Source organism: Zeus faber (assembly GCF_960531495.2).
Source record: "Zeus faber genome assembly, chromosome: 16".
NCBI lineage: Eukaryota > Metazoa > Chordata > Actinopteri > Zeiformes > Zeidae > Zeus > Zeus faber.
In genome coordinates this window covers 1,386,512-1,401,670 of record NC_137202.1, presented here as the reverse complement: position 1 = coordinate 1,401,670, position 15,159 = coordinate 1,386,512, and the positions used below count along the sequence as shown (strand labels likewise).

General features: G+C 40.1%; 1 protein-coding gene across 1 annotated transcript; it reads right to left on the bottom strand.

The window, feature by feature from the left end:
• Positions 1-5,371: 5,371 nt before the first annotated feature.
• On the bottom strand, positions 5,372-14,349 carry cxcl12a (chemokine (C-X-C motif) ligand 12a (stromal cell-derived factor 1)). The gene is made up of 4 exons (XM_080016100.1): positions 14,204-14,349; positions 10,430-10,547; positions 9,230-9,313; positions 5,372-7,355 (listed from the first exon to the last, which is right to left on the bottom strand). The coding sequence occupies exons 1-4, from the start codon at positions 14,262-14,264 to the stop codon at positions 7,328-7,330; spliced, it is 291 nt and encodes a 96-aa protein (XP_079872226.1). The 5' UTR covers positions 14,265-14,349; the 3' UTR covers positions 5,372-7,327.
• Between the last annotated feature and the right edge of the window lie 810 nt (positions 14,350-15,159).

Here is a 15,159-nt window from a genome sequence, read left to right as displayed (position 1 = left end):
CTCTGTCTCACGATATTTATAAGAAAACAAAGCAAATGGGCTCAGACCCCTCATCAGGCAATTTTTATTTTATGAAACAACCTTATAAGAGGGAGTGGCTGTTCACAGTTCACCAATCAGATTACCTGTCCGCACAGAGAAATACACTATTATGTCTCGACATTACTCCTATTGCGCTTGCAAGTTACTATGTAACATAGTGTGTGTGTGTGTGTGTGTGTGTGTGTGTGTGTGTGTGTGTATGTGTGTGTGTGTGTGTGTGTGTGTGTGTGTGTGTGTATTTGTGTGTGTGTGTGTGTGTGTGTGTGTGTGTGTGAGTGTGTGTGTGTGTGTGTGTGTGTGTGTGGCAAAGACTTTGCAGAACGAAGTGGAAATACTTTCAAATAAATATAAAAAAATACTGGATTAAAAAAGTTGGTTTTGTTTGCACATAGCATTTACTCTGTAGATTAAACAGAAATCTCCAAGAGCTGCAGCAACATAAACATGGGTATTTCATTTGGGTATGTATTACATTGTTGGCGTTTTTTGGTCTCTGTGCAGACTAGCACGTCTCACACAATTGGACAGTATGTAGGGCGTGACAGCTGCAAAAAACTGCCTGTTTAGAGTCTGAGCTACAATTGCAAAAACATGATATCCCAAGCGGGCAAGCCGAATCCACATGCATTCAAATACAACATTGTGTATTCGCGAGTACTAATGGTGGTCGCCAAAGGGAAAACTGTTGGCATGGTCAAAAACGCATGTAAACCAGGGTGATTTCTTTCCCCAGCACTGGTGCACCATAAAAAACGATCGGATGTTCGCTGTGCAATAAGATCCTAATGAATGTCAGAAGCGTCTGCACTCGAGAGCCCTGTTCTGCCGATGTGAACAATTCAAACAGTTTGAATTCTGGAGTGCTAGGTAATTGGCTTCAGTAATAGTTAATTGTGTCAGTCATGGTGTCATAGAACTGCACTCCCCCACTGTCGGACCGCAGCCATGAGGGAGTGGCCGGGCTGTGACCGCAGAAGGGGGACCAGAGGGTGATTTGCCAGATCCCTCGATGTTCTGGCTGTGACAAACCATCTGCTGCAAGCAGCACTGAAGGTACCCGGACAAAGGGAGGAGGTGGACTTGGAGAAGAGTTGGCTGGTGACCTCGTGCACCAACACGAGCACATACACACACACACACATACAGACATACACAGCAACAGGCAAACATACTACATGCATATACTCAAGTATGGGCTTACCGAAATGAACTGTAGCAACGTATGGGTTTCATTAAAAACCGTTCCCCAAAGTTTTCATTCAATTTTGTTTCTTCCTTTGACCTCCGCTGCACTAATGACAACACAGATGCCTACACTTCTTTCATGGTGTCCAACTCAACTCCTCATCAGGAAGAACCCGTCACTGCACCTATGGGATACCTTAATGCTTTGAACTCAGGGAATACGCAAGTCAAATGAGAGCATACATTTTATTTTCCCATTTTTGGGGTCACTGTGTGTTTTACATGACAAATCTGTGTTCTGCAGTCAAGGTGTCATTTGTGCTGCAGAATGTTGAGTCTCAAGACAAATGATGGTGAATATGAATTTCATATGTTCTGGTGATGTGCAGCACATTCCATTCCCACTGAGCACACTCACTAAGGGGAACTGGGAGTCACACAGCTATTCAGCCACAGAGTGAAATGCATTTTCAACTGATACTTTATAATACAAAGCCTTAAAGATATTAACCCTCCACTTATACTTATATCTCAATTTGATCAAATTCTGCCAATATAACGATGGCACAATACATTATATCATATGGCTCCTGCTGGTGTGAATTATTTTTTTATGAGTTACTGTCTCCATGAAACAAGAGTTGGTTAACTGTGTTCAGTTGTGCCAGCTTTTCTGACAGGTAGGCATTAATTGGTCACGAGGCAATTGTCATATGGGGCCCCAAAAAGAGGGGTAAAAACACCACTGCAAATAATGTTGGACAAAAACTACTAATGTGATAATAAGACAATAAGAAATATAATCATAAGATAATCAGATAATTTGAAATTAAAAAGTAATGTAATATTTAAAAAAAAATCAGACAATGAGAGTAACTTATTTTTTCTGTTTTTATAAGAATGAATATCCAAAATATTTGGGTGGGCCCAAATACTGTCTGTTTAGTACAATCTATCCATTTAATGAAGCAGGCTTGGTGATGAGGATCTGAGCCACGGCGACTTAAGCCTGGACAGGTTGTGTTAAGAGTGACTCAGCAGCCAGATGATTTCAGTTCCGGATGGAGAATTAAAAATAAATCACTTCACAATGAGCTCAGCTTCATTCCAGGACTTAATTGTGTAACGCAACTACTCACAAAGTTCTCACACCATAGCACACAGGTTTCCCAAATGACAATGTGACAGACCAAACCAAATAAAACAGACAGGCCATGGAGTCGTGGCGATCAGCCGACTGTCAACGCATCTCATGTATCGAGTAATAGAGCTCAGCGTGTCAACAAAAATGTCAATGATTTTTGGAAGGGCTGAAGTAACATACATGTTCTGTGTAACACAACAATGTGGCTTGTCATGTAAAGACAGACAGGCCAACAACTGCAAACTGCAAACACAACTGCAGTTGTGTTTTCTGTTAATGCGACTGTGTTTTCTGTTAATGCAGCTGTGTTTTCTGTTAATGCGGGTGTGTTTTCTGTTAATAAAGTTGTGTTTCCTGTTAATGCGGCTGGGTTTTCTATTAATGTAGTTGTGTTTCATGTTAATCCATTTGCGTTTTCTGTTAATGCGTTTGTGTTTTCTGTTAATGCAGCTGTATTTTCTGTTAATACAGCTGTGTCTTCTGTTAATGCAGCTGTGTTTTCTGTTAATGCGGTTGTGTTTTCTGTTAATACATTTGTGTTTCCTGATAATGCAGTTTGTTTCCTGTTAATGCGGTTGTGTTTTCTGTTATTGTGGTTGTGTTTCCTGTTAATGCGGTTGTGTTTTCTGTTATTGCGGTTGTGTTTTTTTTGTTAATGTGGTTGTATTTCCTGTTAATGCGGTTGTGTTTCCTGTGCAGCTGGGTTTTCTGTTAATGCGGTTGTGTTTTCTGTTAATACAGTTGTGTTTCTTGTTAATGCAGCTGTTTTCTGTTAATGTAGTTGTGTTTCATGTTAATCCATTTGTATTTTCTGTTAATGTGTTTGTGTTTTCTGTTAATGCTGTGGTATTTCCTGTTAATGCGGTTGTGTTTCCTGTTAATGCGGTTGTGTTTTCTGTTATTGCGGTTGTATTTCCTGTTAATGCGGTTGTGTTTCCTGTTAATGTGTTTGTGTTTTCTGTTAATGCGGTTGTGTTTCCTGTTAATGTGGTTACGTTTCCTGTTCATGTGGTTGTGTTTTCTGTTATTGCAGTTGTGTTTTCTGTTAATGCGGTTGTGTTTCCTGTTAATCCAGTTGTGTTTCATGTTAATGCGGTTGTGTTTTCTGTTATTGGGGTTGTGTTTTCTCTTAATGCTGTTGTGATTCCTATTAATGCGGCTGTGTTTTCTGTTATTGCAGTTGTAATTTCTGTTAATGCGGTTGTGTTCCCTGTTAATGCAGTTGTGTTTCCTGTTAATGGGATTGTTTCCTGTTAATGCAGATGCGTTTCCTGTTAATGTGGTTGTGTTTCATGTTAATGCGGTTGTGTTTTCTGTTATTGCAGTTGTGTTTCCTGTTAATGGGATTGTTTCCTGTTAATGCAGATGCATTTCCTGTTAATGTGGTTGTGTTTCATGTTAATGCGGTTGTGTTTTCTTTTATTGCAGTTGTGTTTTCTATTAATATGGTTGTGTTTCCTGTTAATGTGGTTGTGTTTCCTGTTAATGTGGTCTTGTTTCCTGTTAATGCAGTTGTGTTCCCTGTTAATGTGGTTGTGCTTTTCGTAATTTGACTTGTTTTGTTGTTATGTCTTGCATGTATCTTCCTAAGTTGCAGTGGGTTGAGCTCTCAGTGGCCATCGTGTATAAGGCACACATAAAGCCATAAAGCTATGCAACCTAAACATTTAACTTCGGTTTGTACTGCCTGCAAAGCATCCTGGCAGCAGCGGCACCACATGCATACCTTAACTGGAGCGTGTTGGCAGTCGTCCCATGAACAGCGTAAGTTATGAACTGACACACACGCTTGTGTGAGAGGTTATTGTATGTGATACTTGAATGTTTTCCTGGGCTATCCACCTTCCTCTCGTTTCACCTGAAACAAAACAAAAAGACCGTCGCAGCCATGCAGACCAAGTGAAGGAGCAAAGAAGCACTGGTAAAGAGAGCAAAAAGACATTTAAGGGCCTCCGTCTTAAATCTTTTAATGGAAGTTTACTATGTGAACACTGATGTTAATGTTAACGTTAATGTTAACGTTACATCACGACATAAACAAACAGCTAACATACAGCGGCAGGAGCACAGAGAAATAAAAAACAGAAGTGTAAGATCATACAAGCTCCCTGATAGAGTCATCTTCACATTACCAGGGGATAAAAAAAAGCCATGTTTTACGACCTGCAACTACAGCAACGTCTGGCGGTAACGCTGGTGTTTCTTTCAGCCACTGCTACTGTTTCTGGATCGTCTCCATTGCACGTTGTGACATCAAAGCAAAATAACCGTTACCACTTCGCCTGTAGCCGCCGCTGCCTTTATCTCGCCAGGCCTGGGACTTCAAAGCTGATCCGTTGCCACAGCCAAATGAGTTGCTCAACATTACCGATGGACTGTTATCTTCCTCTGAGGCTCCAATCAACGTCCCTTTCTTGCCACGTATGTTGACATGCCCCGCCCCACATATACCCTCAGAGGAAAGTTAAAAGTTCATGCCTTTTAGGTCTAATGTTTTCCTAATGGCGACTTATTGTGCTAATGGTCAAATAACAAGCAGGGTCATTCTCGTTTGCCTTCGTGAATAAAGCTTAACACATGTTCCGTGTTCCAACTTCAAAGGCCCACATTGTCCCCCCTACAGTAACAGTATGGAGGCCTGTATGTTGTATCCCTCACACGTGGGGAGAAGTGGAAATAATGATGGAAAGGCAGATTGTGAAAAACCTAAAGGCTGTACAGTTCTGATTATCGCTTTAACGCTTTGATGCAGCGGCCGCAGCGCTCTAAACATAATCTGTAGAGGAGCTGAATTTATAGACATCTCAAGAGATGGTGCCTCTCTCTTGTCAGGACTGTGGAAGAACCTTCGCTGTGTGTGTGTGTGTGGGCGCCCGTGTGTGTGTGTGTGTGCACGTGTGTGTGTACGTGTGTCTGGGTGTGTGCATGCGTGTGTGTGTTCTGCTGAGTTACTTGCTGTGTGCCACATTATGAAGTCGTGAAAATAAGAATTCAACATCATTTGGAAGAATACCTTTTTTATCGCATTTTTTACAGTTTAAAAGTGAACTTCTCATTTGTGAGGAATACATCTGCTCCATATAAATTGTTGGATGTAGTACAATATATAAATGCATTTAAAGAGTACAAAAATAAAACATTTTCTCAACTTTAACTATACACATGACAAGGAGACGACTCGCAATGAATTGATATCTGTTTAGCTTTGCAAGTTCAAAAAGTCACATTGAAAACAGATGTATTTCTGGCGTATAAAGGACTTTAATAACAGATTTAATTAGAAACACACTAATATTAGATCTGTATCTACTGTCAATTTTGATAAATGAAATTATTTGGTTTTAAAGTGCAATGCAATCTGGGTGATTGGGGTAGTTAGTCAAGCCCATCTACATTTCTACTGAGAATACTGCTACTGCTATGTGTACTATTACTACTACTACTACTACTACTTCTGCTGCTACCACTACCACTACTATCGCCACTAATACTAAAGTAATACTGTTACTATCGCCTCTAGCTGACTATGTAAATAATATAGCACTATACTAACATGGCAACTGGGGTTTGCTGTAAATAGAGACCTTCTTTAAGCTGTTCACATGGAGTGGTTGAAGGGCAGTTGGAGGAGCAACTGTGATGACTATTTGTTCTGATCAACTATTTCATGATTCCAGTAAAGACCATTGCCCACTCCATAGTCAATCAGGATCCAGATATTCAGGAATTCTGCACCAAAGAAAACAATTTCTGAGGCTGACGTCGGATAAGGGCACACACTAACCACAAGAGAACGGTTCACAGAATGGATCAGGAAATGTTTTTCCGGTCCATCAGAATTTCCATGACAAAGGTATTCTAATTGCCATCTTTACTAGACCCTCACATGGTCTCTGTGAAGTTGGCACCCACTGAAATTCCAACATTACGGCCTCAATTAACTTGAAACTTTGAAGGGTCTGGCTTAAATCTGGTGGTTGTTGTGTTCTTACAGAAAATAAAACACAAGGCGTATCTCATTATTTTGTTCAATTTCAATGAAACGGAGAATTAAGATAAGGTGATAATGCCTTATGTGATTATGCTAAAATAAGAGCGGAAGGGATTACATCACGTTGCCCTGGAGACAGCTCATCTGGTTTAGAAAATTTGTGGCCAGCCCTTTTTTATCATCTCATAGCGTTTATGCAATCTTTTATTTTATTGATCAGAGGCTATTTTTTTTTGTTTAATATTTTTTGTTATTCCAAATTTTTCTTGCATAAAAAAAATCTTAATTCAATTTCTGTAATATATTTTGAATTGATGAGTTTTTACTACATTTTGAATATATTTAATTAAATTTGTATTATTATTTTTCGTTAATATTAAAACTAATATCAAAACTTTGAACAAAGTATTTAATCAAATGTTATCAAGACATGTTGAGATAATCAAAGCATGCAACTCAATACATGTCTTTAGGACTATATTAAACAATGGGTCGAAACGGCCAACTGTGAATTGTCAGGATTTAGAGTTGCCAGGGTGGTGCCATTGAATGGTGACCCCCAGAAGTTGCGGTTCGAACCCTCCTTCTCCCAAAAACCCACTCTGACGCTGGCGTCACCCCAGCTCCTGACTCCTACGCATGACAGGGAGGGGACGAGAAGAGCTCCAAAAATATCCCTTTACCGTCGAGTTCCAATAACAAAAACAAATACACACAATATTTATATATATATTAAAAAAAAAACATAGACTGACATAGATATAATTGCACATCGCAGTGACAACGGGAGTACTGATCAAAATGGTAGAAGTGATATTAGTGAGGGCGGACACTGAGCTGGTAGGCCACAGCGGGTGGATGCTCCATAATGAGTAGAGCATGGCAGGAATAAGTGCTGCACTTCATGCCAGGTCACACAGTACATGTGTGTGGTCCAATTCTCCGGGTATCCAACTGCAGCCTCGCTAATTGGCTTGTTTGGATTTCTTCATCCTAGACGAGAGAAACATTGACTGTGTGTTATTGCATGAGGAAAAAAATATAACTTTGTAACAGAAAATGAGTCTAATACAGGCCTAAAACAGGAATTAGAGGCTTTCGTTTTGACATGTTATCACGTAGAAGCACTTGATAGTTGACTTCCACATTATCAAGAGCACACACACACACACACACGCAGACACACACACACACACACACACACACACACACACACACACACACACACACACACACACACACACACACACACACACACACACACACACACACACTGCTTGGTTCCAAACTCCTACAAGTAAATATGCTTTGGGGGATGTATTAGTGTTTATTTAGCGCTGACAAGCTGCTGCTTGGTTATGCAGAGTTCAGACGACGTGATTCTGGCCTGATATTCCACTTGCCGACAGGTTTTTGGAGATCGCAGAGCAAAGTCCCAGATCGGAGGAAAAATCATAGTGCACTCCCTTGAGCGACGAGCATGTGGTGTAAACTGCCCACAATGCGATCTGACTGCAGGCCGAGCGCTCACAGACGGAGATTTCTTCTCTAAGTTTTTCATATATTTCTTAATAAATCAATTCGGTTTTTATTCGGTTTTGTTTTACAGTGATCAAGAATTGAATAAAAATAAGTTATCCTGTCCCGCGCATGGTGTCGTGTCATTTCCGGTGTCACTTCTAACGTGTGGTTCGGTGACAAAACGTAGTTTGGAGACCCGACAGACTCGTCGTGGATTCCTCCTGGTGATAGATCTTATAATGTGTGACCTCCTGTCACCGACCAGTCCATGTGACCGTCCAGACACATAGTGTGAAACCACAAGACTTCAAGATTCCCGATCACAAGACAGAAAGTTGTGTAGTGTGCCTATGGCATTACTCAGCAGGCCCTATGATTTACCCCAAATCCTCAGCTATCCAGTGCTTCTATTTCTCATCAGTTTGCTGAGTTCCAGCTCAGCTATTTAAAGAGCCATCTGATATTCCTCTGTCAATTTCTATACAAAGTAGTGAGATATTCCTCTTTCAAGCATACCAAATAAAACAACTTGGTTAAAGATGGATTCTGGCAAAAAGCATTACTGTGTCTCCCAACAAATTAAGTTATGTAGAAAGTTCTTTTTAGATAGATGAATTATCAGTAAACTTCACTCAAAGAAATACAGTTATGGCATTTTTGGCATTTTCACCAGATGAAAATCTGGTAAAAATGCATAAATTGGGCAATTTACCATACTCAACTGCAGAATTAAATTCATTCAGTACTGCAGAGAAATATTTGTCCCAAGGAAGAAGTGCGACCTATGACTTCCAAAAACATGCAAACTCACACTTGGTGAAATGTTTTCGTACATCTGCATCTACATTAACCTCAAAAAGCACCGGCGTCAGCCCTTTGCGTTGCAAATGGCCGTCGTTCGGTTTCAACCTGAGCTGTTTTATCATGCGCCCAATTCACACCTTGGTCTCTCTGGGACAAAGAGGCAGTGCTCAGCCCTGAGCCAGCCGGTCCCCATGTCTCTCAGTGGGTATTGACAAGTCTGAGCGTCTTTCAGCAGTGGCCCTCCGAAAGACCCCACTTGCAGAACGCCTGAAAACGGGTTTGTTGGCTTCTGTAATAATTTTTTTATTCATTTTTGTTTCATAATTGTAATGTTTTTGGAAACCTTTGGCTATTTGCTGTGGCAAATGTCATTTTGGCTCTTAATTTTGGTCTGTTCTGGCTCAGTTTAGGTGTGATTTAGAGTAAACTGAAAATTTGAATTACAAAAAAATATATATTTTTTTATTGAATTGCTCATTTTAGGTAATCCAGATGCCATGTAGTTTAGTATTCAGTCACTGACAACATTTAAAACCCCTTACTTCTTGATGGCATTCTTCAGGTATTGCTGCAGCCACGGCATCTCGGGATTCACGCAGACTTCTCTATGGTTCTTTAGCTTGGCGCTGAGGAGAAATCGGAAAAATACAATAAAAATCAATGAATCGAAAAAGACTTTAACTGAAAACTTTGAAACAAAATTAAATAGCGACGGAACGATGGTTTAAAAAAATAAAATAAACATCGCTTCCTTAATTTATTCAAACAAGAACGAACACACACGGAGACGTGACACTTGACACCCTGACACCTTATCTACCCCCCGCCCCCTAATCAAGATTGAATTATCACTCTTATGTCAATTTGACACATGCCGATATGTCTGTGTTGGGGCTTCCTATTTTGGTAAAGATTGTTTGATCCTGTATAAATTATTACGTGCAGTGTTTGAGAGTTTCTTACATTACTTTTCACACTTGATATTAAACACAATTACGTTTCATTTGAGCACATTAGGACTGCGGGCTCCGCCCTAAAAGATCCAAGTCCAGAATATAATGAGATCTATTTGGAGGGTGGCCTGAGGCCAGATCATATGTCTCCATGAGGGGGACCTTCTTCCAGACATGCCCCCTAGTTTTTGTGCCACTGTTGTGATTGATGACTTCATTTCTTTGAGACCCCTCTTTAGATTGAATTCCCCTGTACCTTTCCGGACCATTTTATCCAACTGAATCTCGCTTGTGTTTCTCTACTCAAGCCAAAGTCCCAGCAATGTGCTCGACCAAACATAAAGTTTTGCATTGAGAACTAAAGTGGGAAACATGCACGAGCAGCATTTAAAACGCAGAGGCAAATGCACTCCGGGCTGCAAGTTATTGTTTCCTGTTGAAAACCAAAAAAAGCTGTATCTAATTTCCAGCTTCTCTTCACGTTCATTCTCACGCACGTTGCGTAGATGTGTCACAATGTGTGTTCCTTTCCCTGTGTATGTGTGTGTGTGTGTGTGTGTTGGGGAAAGTGTTTCTTCTACAGTTTCATTATATGTCCTGTCACCCTTTGGGAGATTGATGGTGAGAAATGTCCAACTAGGAGGAAACCTGTCTTCCACAGACAGGCAGGGGAGAGAATTGGTTTGTGAGTGTGTGTGTTTGTGTGTGTGTGTGTGTGTGTGTGTGTGTGTGTGTGTGTGTGTGTGTGCGCGTGTGTGTGTGTGTGTGTGTGGAGACAAAGGTACTCACATCACTTGGAAGGGGCAGTTGGGCGAGTGTATGAACTTGAGCTCCCGGATGAGGCCTCGAGGCAGCGAGTTGACTGTGGATCTGCAGTAACATCTTTCCACAAGGCTGATTGGTTTACCTGGTGGGGCGGGGCACACAGGGGGTCGTTACTCTCTTCTATTAAAAACAAAAAAGTTATTTACAATAAACGCAATATGTCACCCAAGGGATTGACCGGCTTATGTATGAATGGATGGATGACTGGCTTTTTCTATTAATCAAAAGAGTGGTGAGCATGAAACCCTTCATGAGAAATACTGGCGTGTTTAACAATTATTTTTTTCTTTTCTTCTTTTTTTTTCTTTTTTCTTTAGTAGATCCCCAGAAAAGTAGGGAATAGCTTAGCTTGCATTATTTGATTTATTTGTATCTCTATTTGCATCCCAAAATTACACAATCAGCAAATATCACAATATACTGCTACTACCGCGCTGTTGGCGGGTTATCTCCCAAATAGGAGCCTTTCTGTGTGGAGTTTACATGTTCTCCCCGTGCTCACATGGGGTTTCCTCCACCTAACGTCAGTAAGGACCCCCACCAAAAAAACATGCGTACGTAGTAAAAACTTCGTACCAGGTCCCCGGGCGCGTCGACGAATGCTGCCCACTGCTCCTGGCTGTCCCCCCGAAGGAAGGACAAGCCAGGATGGGAGAAATGCAGAGGCCACATTTCACTGGCCACTACCCAAAAAGCATGTGTGTGTGTGTGTGTGTGTATATATATATATATGCATGTGTTGTAGTGTGGTGTGTTGTGTGACCAATAAAGATTCTTCTTGTTTAACAACACAAGAAAATGCATTTGTGTATGTATTTGTACAGGTATTTTTGGCAAATAAAGTTGAAACACAGAATATTCTGATGCCTCTTTGCGTATTGACATTTAACTGCAGCTTTAGGGTTAAGAACTTAAATTTCAGGTTCATTTCAGGTTCATTTGGCTTTGCTGGGTTTGTAAGGATTATCAACCTTGAATTTAGATGATAGACATACTTCTATTTAGATGATAAAAGGCAGTAAAATACAAATCTCATTATGAGTTATTTGAAAATAACCATCAAGTCAACAGATATCTAAAAATGACACACAGGAGCATATAATAACATTTTTACATGATGTACTACTTCAACCGATTATTTGATCAATAAAATATAACTCCATGAACTACCTGTGTTTATTTAACTGTTTGAACCTTAACCACTATATTATCAACACTGCCTTGGCTAGGCTGCAGAAGAATGATAAGAAATCATTGTTTTTCTCTGTACTGATTAAAGTATCTCATTGGATTAAAGCCCCCACCGTTATGCAAATGATTTCACACTTATTCTAACATTTTGCCATGATAAAGAGGACGCCGCCACACTGGCGAGCTGTGGCTTAGAGCTTATTTGCGGATAATGAAGTGAAAAAGCAGAACAAATATAGGCAATGATTAGTGATCCGACATGGATGATGTGGTCTTTAATGCGCCCACGTGTAAATCTGCTTCACGCACAGTTTCACGCAGCGCTTTTCAACATGACCACAAGAAAAACAGAAGAATATCAGGTAAAATGGACTGTTTTAGATGTCTCTCTAACAAATACGACAACATATGAGAGGGCTTCAGCACCGACTCAAACTGAAGGATCATTGTCTTTCATCATAACAAACAACAAAGGCTGTAATTTATATCGGGTAGTTTTATCGGGTAGTTTGATTTAAAACCTGCCATCCAATTGGAATCCATTCTATAGATGAAATAGGACACAACTTTAACTTCTACAGCAAATATTTATCATTTAAAATGAAATTCCCTTTGCTTAGAAATAATAATAAAGAAACAACGTTTCCTCTTAATCAACCTCTAGAAGCGTCACTATGGGCAGAAATATGTCTCACTAGAAATGTAATTTAAATCATTTATATTTGAATTTCAATTTCTCAACTTGAATAATTGCATTGAAAGCTGAATCTGAATTACATAGTTTGAAATTGAATATATTTGTTTGGAAGTCAATTCCAATAAACTTGAAAGTGAATATTAATAGTATATTAATAGTGAATTAATTCGCTCTGAAACTGTATTTGATTTTGAATTTAAATTTGAATTCAATTTCAGTTTTACTGAGACTCACATCGGTGAAGAAGGGTGATGGAGTGCAGATTCACAGAATTCCTTTTCACGTACTGTAACGACTATAGAGCTCTACAGTGACTGCCCACTTTTTGAGTTTCTCATTCATTCACTCCGTTGATTGTTTCAGAAAGTCCTCTTATAAAAAGTTTTAAGCCTGGAACCAAGCCCACCAACTACGATATGAATTGTGACCACAAAACATTTGATTTGGAGGAGAAAAAACAAATAGAAAAAAAATAGAATAAAAAAGGCAAAGGTACAAGACTGAGTACAGAATTATTAAGGAACTAATCATCACATAAACCATGCGAATGATGCCTTTCCATCGACTTCCAACCTCACGATAGTTTAGCGCGCTTCTTCTATTTAATCTTTGTCATTATTATAGTGTTTATATTGTTAATAATAGTGTTTCCATGGTAACAGCGAGCTTCACCAATAAGAGACGTCACTGTTACTCTGTAGGATTGTGGGTAGTGTCGTACTTCTCCATGACACTGTGAATAAAACGTTTTTTCTTAAAACGAGGTTGATATCATTTGGACTTGTGGCTTCTACAGGAGCATATATCACCGTTTCCCAATCTCATAGCTGGTGGTAAGTCTACCTTGGATGGTTACGACATTATGGCTAATTATCAAAACCTCGATTCAGAATTTTTACGAATGGAAACTCACTGTTGAGCTCTATGGGAGTGATGGAAATGGTCAAAAACATAGGTGCTGACCGAAAAAGGAGTTCTTTGAATCTGCACTCGATCGCTCTTCCTCAACGACCCGGCTGTGTCTCAGTAAACGGAAATTGAATTAAGGGAACGGAAATTAAATTGCGATAATGAAAATCAAATTGTGAGAACATAATTTGAATTGCGAGGACTGGTTGAATTTTCACTGAGGATCAAATACAGTTTCAAAGCGAATGAATTCCATCTCATAATATTAATATTCAGTTTCAAGTTTGTTGGAATTCACTTCTAAATGAATAAATTACATTTCCAATTATGCTATTCAGATTCAGTTTTTTAATGCAATTATTCAAGTTTAACAACACACATTCAAATTAGGTGATGCAAATCATTTTTGAAAGCAATTATTCAAGTTGAGCAATTCAAATTAAAATATGAATGATTCAAATTCAGTTTATAGTGACACCTATTTCTGTCCAAACTGTACGTATCGTTCATCCAAATCTGTCTGACTTAAGACAGATTTGGATGAACAAACCAGACAGTTTCTTCTCACGTCACCTCACTTATCTGCATTTTAACTGACCTGTACACATACCTGTAGCCTACGTTCATTCACCAACGGTAAATATTTAATTTGTATTTATTCATCATTACCATTTGTCCACTATACCTCACTGAATATATCGCTTAACCGTTGCAGACATACAAATGTTGTTTATTACAGATTGTACGGAGGTATTTTTTCTTGCATTTTGATTTACTTTTCACTTATTTTTGCATTTTACACAGTTACTGACAACCGCAGCCAAATGCGAGCACACTTGGCCAACAAAGCCCGAGTCCCAATTGTGAAAAGTGCAAAAGCAAAAATCCTGCATATTGCGCATGCAGTTTCCCAGAAAACAGCAAATGTTCACGCATCAAACCTTGTGATGGAGCCGCGGCCACTGCCAAGACGGTGACAATCGCCAGTAATTTCAAATCCATGATGGGCTCCGTGCGTCGTTCGTCCGGTGCAGGGTGCGACAGAATGCGGAGTGCGCGTCGGAGAGCTGGAGCGTTTGGCACGGTGCGCTCAGCCGTGGCTGTGAGCCCCTTCCCACTCACCCACCCCTCCTTCTGGGAGGGAGAAAGTGGGAGTGACTGTATGATTAGTACCCCCCCACACACACATACACCCAGCCACACACACTCATCACCCCCTCATGGCAGGGGCTGCTTCTCCCTTTTTTTTTTTTATCAGGCGTTTTCACCTGAAACCAAAGTCGTGTCATAACCAGTTTAATGCGCACCGCTTGGCCGTGATGAGGGAGGGCGCATGTTGCAGTTTTGGCTCGGGTGACACAATGGAAGATGATTTTGTGAAGCTTTGCATTTGGCGCGATTCCTTCGAGTCACACTACAAGAAGAAACATGAATCAACAGGCGCATTTATTTGGATGCTTGTGCTTTTTTTTTTTTTTCAATACATCTGTTTGCTTTTAGTCATGGAGGGCCGTTTCAGAGGCTGCATTTGGCTCGAATCATTTCGAAGCTAAAACCTTTCTTGTCGTTTATTCACATAATCCACAAGGGTTCTGTTACATCACTGGCCCCAATAAACGGCCAAGATGGATGAAGTCTCAACATTCACCTCCCAACAACAGCGGTACTGCATTGTCACTTAAAGTGCATCCCTAAACAATTGTCTTTACCTCTGCCTGGAATGTGTGTGTGTGTGTGTGTGTGTGTGTGTGTGTGTGTGTGTGTGTGTGTGTGTGTGTGTGTGTGTGTGTGTGTGTGTGTGTATGTATCTTTGGCTGTTGTGTTTTGGGGCTGGAGGATTATTAGTGCTTTTAACGGCATGCAGATGTGAGGCCTGTTTCCAGACATTTGGCTTTCA

Excerpts from the sequence above, each read along its gene's own strand:
- cxcl12a (XM_080016100.1), bottom strand. The coding sequence starts at position 14,264 with ATGGATTTGAAATTACTGGCGATTGTCACCGTCTTGGCAGTGGCCGCG. Across the intron at positions 10,548-14,203 it reads GGCCGCGGCTCCATCACAAG|GTAAACCAATCAGCCTTGTG; the intron begins GTTTGATGCGTG and ends CCGCCCCACCAG. Across the intron at positions 7,356-9,229 it reads CTGAAGAATGCCATCAAGAA|GATGAAGAAATCCAAACAAG; the intron begins GTAAGGGGTTTT and ends TCTCTCGTCTAG.